At 43.7% G+C, this 6,725-nt stretch overlaps 1 protein-coding gene across 2 annotated transcripts in view; it reads left to right on the top strand.

Moving 5' to 3' along the window:
* The window catches only part of LOC307043522 (uncharacterized protein), a gene marked incomplete at its 3' end in the record, with an annotated part of 6,369 nt that extends 1,906 nt beyond the window's left edge, over nt 1-4,463 (top strand). The window contains exons 2-4 of one of the 2 annotated variants that reach the window (XM_079688021.1): nt 1,619-1,690; nt 1,790-1,929; nt 4,074-4,463. In XM_079688021.1, the coding sequence (XP_079544147.1) occupies nt 1,619-1,690; nt 1,790-1,929; nt 4,074-4,463 (602 nt within the window). Of the gene's footprint in view, nt 1-1,618; nt 1,691-1,786; nt 1,930-4,073 lie in introns of both variants that reach the window. The other variant, XM_079688020.1, reaches the window with a different exon arrangement.
* Nucleotides 4,464-6,725: the final 2,262 nt, after the last annotated feature.

Raw genomic sequence — 6,725 nt, 5'->3', positions numbered from 1 at the left:
AATCAGCCCTTGCAAAAACAGGGCTGGAAAAGAGCAAATAGAGCGAAATGAGGCACGGCTAAAATGCATGATCTCTTTGGTATTTTGAAAAAAAAACTTCACAGACATGTAGGTATGGCCCTACAATATATTATTCAAATATAGCATGATAGGTCCACTTTAATATTTGTTTTATTTTCGTTCTGATGGCGCGTTCAGTTACATGTGTCTTGGTAGTTTTTTGTGCACTAATATTGAACATGCTTCTCTGATCAGGAGCTGCTAAAGTGTTTTTGATTGACAAAATGGCTTCAAATGTATTCAGTATTGTATGAACATGTTTGAATTGGGGGATGGACGTCACCTCCTCTAGGGGGGTCCGGGGTATGCCCCCCCCCCCCCCGGGAAGATTTTGTTTTTTTACATTTTACAGTAAAATGCTTCAATCTGGTGCACTTTGAGCACACAATTACTGGAGACCCTGATCTAGGGGGTACAACTCTAAAATGCCCATATGAAAAAGAGATCGGTTTACATTTTAATAATCAAATAAGTATGTGAACATAACCAATAACCTACCATAGCCAATAACAAATAAATGTAGCTTATTTTATTTTTGTTGTTCATTCATATCTTATTTTACCTAGTTAACCTAGCGCCCACCGTACAGGGCAAATTAAATGTGTAACCGGGGTGAAAAGGGTGTTACATTTACTTAATTATGAATGTTGTTACATCAAGGCCGAACATTTGGATGAGCGCCAACGGTCAAAAATGTTTTTTCCCTCCCAGAGCTACCAGCGCAGCGGCCCCCAGATCTGGCGCCCTAGGCGACCGCCTGTGTCGCCTATGCCAGTAACACAAATACTACAAATCTACATAACAAACAATCAAAAATGAAAAAGGGTCCCCACTTATTATTATTTTAAGAAAAAAAAAAAATTAAAAACTTTTTTTTTTTTTTTTGGGTACCTGGCTGGCGCACCCTAGCAGCGGCGCTCATATTTCAGCAGCGGCGCTGCGCCGCCACTATTTGTATATAGGGGAAACACTGATGTATTTAACACGTCTTCATTAATCTTTTTGTCATTGCTACTAAATTAAACATGGTCTCTGCCATTTCTACATTAACGTGTCACCCGTTGTTTAATGGGACACCAGTAATGGAGTAATTTGGAGGGGGAAATCAGCTAACTTTTTCTGTAGGCTAGTTAACTGATGAAGCTGTATCCAACTGAGCTAACTGTCAAGCTATGTTAAATTAGGAAATTTAGATGCAAGACATTTGGACAAGTGTACTCTAAGTAACTTATTGTTAAGTTAGTGTGCTGAGTGTATTTTATTGTATTTTCCTTCTCTGTAGTCTACTCCTAGTGGTTTTATGATGATACTGAAAACTGTATATTTCAACTTTAGTAGTCATAGTGCAGGCTCCAGCACAATCCTCTGTATTGGAACCATGTTCACTTACATTGTCCCTTTCAAATGAAATGGAAAAAGTAAACAATGACGAATAGTGGAAGCTATCCTCAAGAACAACATTCGAAAGCTGAATATGAGGAATTTGAATTATATAAAGTGAAAGCATTTTGAATTGTTAACATGTTACTGTTATAAATTTCACTTTATCTATCCTCAGGATCCTTTAAGTTTCTCGCACCAGCAGCAGCAATGGAAAAGGATAAGGTGCCCCCTCCAAATGCTGATGATGGTAAGTTAAGTATCCCACTTTTAATTGATTATACTGTGCATCGCACTCCAAAGATTCCTTGTAACATGATATTCCCTGTTTCTTTTTTGGTCATAGCAGTTCAGTCAACATCTACCTCCAGTGGGGCGTCAATATCTACCTTGAGCCAACATCTGCCTCCAGTGGGACAGCAACATCTTCTCATCATGAAGATGACACGTCAACCCCTACCTCCAGCAGCACTACCACGACTACAAAAGGTTTGATCACATCAGACGACCCTGCACAATGGCCAAATGTTCTAAATGAGAGTGAAAAGTGTGCACTAGTAACAAGAGGACCAATACAAGAAACAGATATAGTCTTTCCGCAGAATACTGAAAAAACTTCACGTAGATTTACAAAGGAAAACTATTCTGGTTTTAATTGTTCTTTATATTTATATGTGTGATTTATGTCTTTTATATTACTAATAACTAACTTTGAATATAACAAAAATGCGAAGTTGTTAAATAAAAAACTGTTTACATTTAGCAATTTTTTTGTTGGTGTCAGATTATTTATAACACAATGGTGATGAAAGCTGGTTCGAGGGGCCCCCAGTGAATTTTTGCCTAGGGCCCCCACAGACCCTAGAATCGGCCCTGCCTGTCACTGTGGTCCTGCCTGAATTTCATCATACTACTTCCCTGATGGCTCCCACAGGATTGTTGACATCCTCGTGGATTCATCTTATTATTATAGACACATGCATTTCCAAACATTTGGTCTACCTATGTTGTAAATGTATTCCACTGAGACAAATGTAACATATGTGATATTGGGCTGTATAAACAAACATTGATTGATTGATTTATTGATTGATTGATAGACTGGGTCAAAGTTATGGGCCTTGGAAAATATTTGCCCAACAGTAAGGATTAGTAACATGTATTGTGTTTATGTGATGACATTTGGAGATGTTTAAACTGAATGAAAAAATGCGTTGGAATTCGCGCTAGTGTTAGAATTCGCGCTAGCGTTAGCATACACGCTAGTGTTAGCCATACTAGCCTGTACACATGCTTATTGCACAGCTAGTGTAAATAACCCATTTGTGTTCTGTGAGACTGAAGGGGATGTTGCATTGTTTTTGTTGCTTTCGTTGCAGTTTTATATACGTCTTAAATGTAATTTAGGTTAACTTCCTGTTTTATTTAGATGCTTTTATTTTGAAGGCGAGTTTACACTGTTGAAAGGAAGTTGTTGTTGTTGCTATGGAGACAACATGACTGCGAAACGAAATATCTTCTACATACGGATAAAGTAAAGAATAAAGTGTATGTTTAAATTTTAGCAACAGTGGCAAGCCGTCATGGCCCTCTAGGCCCGCCTAAGTTATTCAAAAAAAGAATATTTGAAAACATTAGAATTATTATTATTTTTTAATATATTTTTCATTAGTTTTACCGAAATAACTTGATTTAATTGTATTTAAAATAACATTTCCAAATAAATAAATCCTTCGAATCAGCCTATTCAGTTTCTGTTGGAATTTGAAGGGTTAAATGAAAGAAGCTCCTTTAGCCGTCTCTGTGAGTTACTGTGAAGACGGGAGAGCTTGTTGGTCCCTCTCTACATTCAGAGAGGGCCCGCTATAGTAACTCAATAAGAGAGTAATGTAAAATGACAGTACAATTGACCAATCATATCTTCCCTCTAAATGGGTGGGCTTTATTTTCGCGGACTTTATGACAAGTTCCGCCCGCTGTGAAGTTGATGCATGTGTGTTAAAGATTGGTGCAGTGACGCGTCCTAAAACCTAGAAGTAAGTTGCACATGGGTTCCCTCGACACAAAAGCAATGGGATTTCTCCATAGGATTTTGGAAAATAGCTCGAAATAAGGTCTGTGGAAAACGAACCTGTTAGATAAATGCACGTTTTGTTCAGCCGGATAATATCCACATGTCTACCCTACTTTTATAATTTTCGAATCATAAATCTAATCGATAGATTTATGAATGGTGGTGGGGCCGTGCCAACTTAATTCGATTTTAATTGTTACTTGGCTGTGGGTGCCCTGTCATGATAGGTGTTAACAGTGGCGTTTTTATATGTACAAAAGTGGTGGGGCACAAAAAACTTAGATGTCTATATATAAGCTTCTGCAGTGAGGTTCATGGCTGGTGAGGCACTGGCACTGACTCTTCAGGTTTACAAATATTATATTTTGACCTAAATCAAAATATAATTTTCAGACTTTTTTTGTCTGATGCTTTGATTAATTTTAAACAGACAGTTAAAAAAAATGTAATTTTATCATTTAAATATTTAATTGTTCTCTCTTAGTAAGATCCCATTTTCAATAATGGCGGTCTTACCTTGACTTGAAGATGAAGTCCATTTGCCTATCCTTCTGGGCAGGACCCGGTGATCGGCCGAACAGGAACCGGAGCCGGTGGGACAGGCTTCGGCAGGATCCCCCACGGAAGAGGACCAGGAGTTGGCAGGACCCCCGGCGAGACAGGTGATGGTGGGGCCTCCAACGGAACAGGACAAGGGGTTGGCAGGACCTCCGGCAGGAGAGTAGTCGGCGGGACCCCCAAGGGGACAGGACATAGGGTTCGCAGGACCCCCGGCAGGACCTCCAACGGCACGGGACATAGGGTTGGCAGGACCCCCGGCAGAAGAGTAGTCGGCGGGGCCTCCAACGGCAAAGGGTTGGCAGGACCCCCGGCAGAGGAGCAGTCGGCATTTGAGAGGGGACTCGAGAGGGGACTCGAGAGAGGGCTTGAGAGGGAACTCGAGAGGTGACTTGAGAGGGAACTCGAGAGATGACTTGAAAGGGAACTCGAGAGGGAACTCGAGAGGAGACTTGAGAGGTGACTTGAGAGGGGACTTGAGTGGGGACTGGAGAGGGAACTCAAGAGGGAACTTGAGAGGGGACTTGAGAGGGGACTTGAGAAGAAACTGGAGAGGGGACTCGAGAGGGAACTTGAGATGGGACTAGAGTTGGGACTTGAGAAGGGACTAGAGAAGTGACTAAAGGAGGGACTGGAGAAGGGACTAGAGATGGGACTAGAGAAGGGACTAGGCAAGTGACTAGGGAAATGACTAGAGGAGGGACTAAAGGAGTGACTGGAGAAGGGACTAGAGAAGGGACTAGGGAAGGGACTTGAGAAGGGACTTGAGAAAGGACTTGAGTAGGGACTAGAGATCGGACTAGAGATCGGACTAGAGTTGGTACTTGAGAAGTGACTAGAGAAGTGACTAGAGGTGGGACTGGAGAAGGGACTAGAGAAGTGGCCTGAGGAGGGACTAGGGAAGGGACTAGAGGAGGGACTTGGGAAGGGACTAGAGGAGGGACTTGGGAAGGGACTAGAGGAGGGACTAGAGAGGGGACTCGAGAAGAGACTAGAGAGGGGACCAGAGAAGGGACTAGAGAAGGGACTTGAGTTAGGACTCGAGAAGAGACTAGAGAAGGGACCAGAGATGGGACTAGAGATGAGACTATGGCAGCTGGTGCCAGAGCTGGGTCTGAAACCATGGCCGCTGGGGCCGGAACTGGGGCCGGGACCATGGCTGCCGGGGCCAGAACTGGGTCTGGAACCATGGCTGCTGGTGCCAGAACTGGGTCTGGAACCATGGCTGGTGGGACCAGAACTGGGGCCGGAACCATGGCTGCTGGGGCCAGAACTGGGTCTGGAACCATGGCTGCTGGGGCCGGAACCATGGCTGTTGGGGCCGGAACCATGGCCGCTGGGGCCAGAACTGGGTCTGGGACCATGGCTGCTGGCGCCGCAACTCGTTCTGGAACCATGGCTGCTGGGGCCAGAACTGGGGCCGGAACCATGGCTCTTGGGGCTCGGGCTGCTAGCCTGGCCTTGCGACTCCTTCATTTAGGAGCCGTTTGGAGGCAGGAGCTGGGGCAGAAGCTAGGGTTGACTGCAAACGGACCACACCGATGCGTGTGGTGTCATAAAGGGAATTGGGAAGCAGAGAGCTAGCATGCCTGAGGCTAGCAGGCAGGGGATAACACACCGAGAGGAACTCCAAAATCCAGCCAGGTAAGAATCTCATCAAGCCTGGTTTCTCCATAGTTATCTGCCAGAGCAGCCTCTCGCTGCTGAACCCCGGACGCTCCCATCCATCGACCAGAGCAGGTAGCCAAAGAAAAGGTAAAATCCAACAACTCCTGCTCAAAAGGATCTGCTGGGCCCATATTTGGTTGGTTCGTACTGTTACGGTGGGTGAAGCAAGCAGGACCCAAATGCAGATTACACTGATATTGCCTTTATTTCAAGGATAAAATAAGCGGTCCTAAGTGTTAATCTGTGTATGTTACACTTGCATGTATGAGATCATTAAGTCCCTTGTATCTTCTTTTTTTATAGTTTCACTCGGTTTGAATGTCAGTGAACTGCAAATAATTCAATAAAGGAGCATGGTTGCTCATTCCCTAGCTCTGAAAAGAGTTTGGCTGGCTGTTTAATCTATGTTCACGCTGAGACAGTATAACACATAGAGAGAACAGTACACCTATTGTGTAAGTACATACAGGCAGGTCACACAGTATGATCAAAAATAGATAAACTCTGTTAAAAATCAGTTTATTAAAAAGTACAGGCTGCATGAGTTCTCAGCCTTGGAGAAACTTGACATGTTTTGGTACATGTATGCATGGGCGTAATTTCCGACATGTCCCCCCCACTTTTAAAAAACCCGTTTGTGTCCCCCCCCCACTTTTCAAATGTGTTTTTTTTTTTTTTTTTATAAGGCAAGTGGTCATCGTCACGGAGGAGCGTCTGTGTGTGTGTGGCAGGAGCGCATTTTGTGTGAGAGAGAGAGAGACAGAGAGAGAGACAGAGAGACAGAGAGAGTTAAGGGGTTGTTGTTAGCATCTGGTGCTAGCTCGGAGCTAACGGAGATTAGAAGCTGTTTCAACAATAAGGAGAGGGAGAGTCCTCTCCTTTCGGACTGAGAGGCTGAGATAACATCAGCTCAGGGAGGTTAAGGACTCGCTGAGTGATTATATTGTAAACTTTAGTCTAAGTTATCTCAGTGGGTCTCAAACGG

This window comes from Notothenia rossii (assembly GCF_949606895.1).
Source record: "Notothenia rossii genome assembly, chromosome: 6".
Taxonomy (NCBI): Eukaryota; Metazoa; Chordata; class Actinopteri; order Perciformes; family Nototheniidae; genus Notothenia; species Notothenia rossii.
The sequence above is the reverse complement of the archived record's forward strand: the minus strand, read 5'-3'. Positions and strand labels throughout refer to the sequence as shown.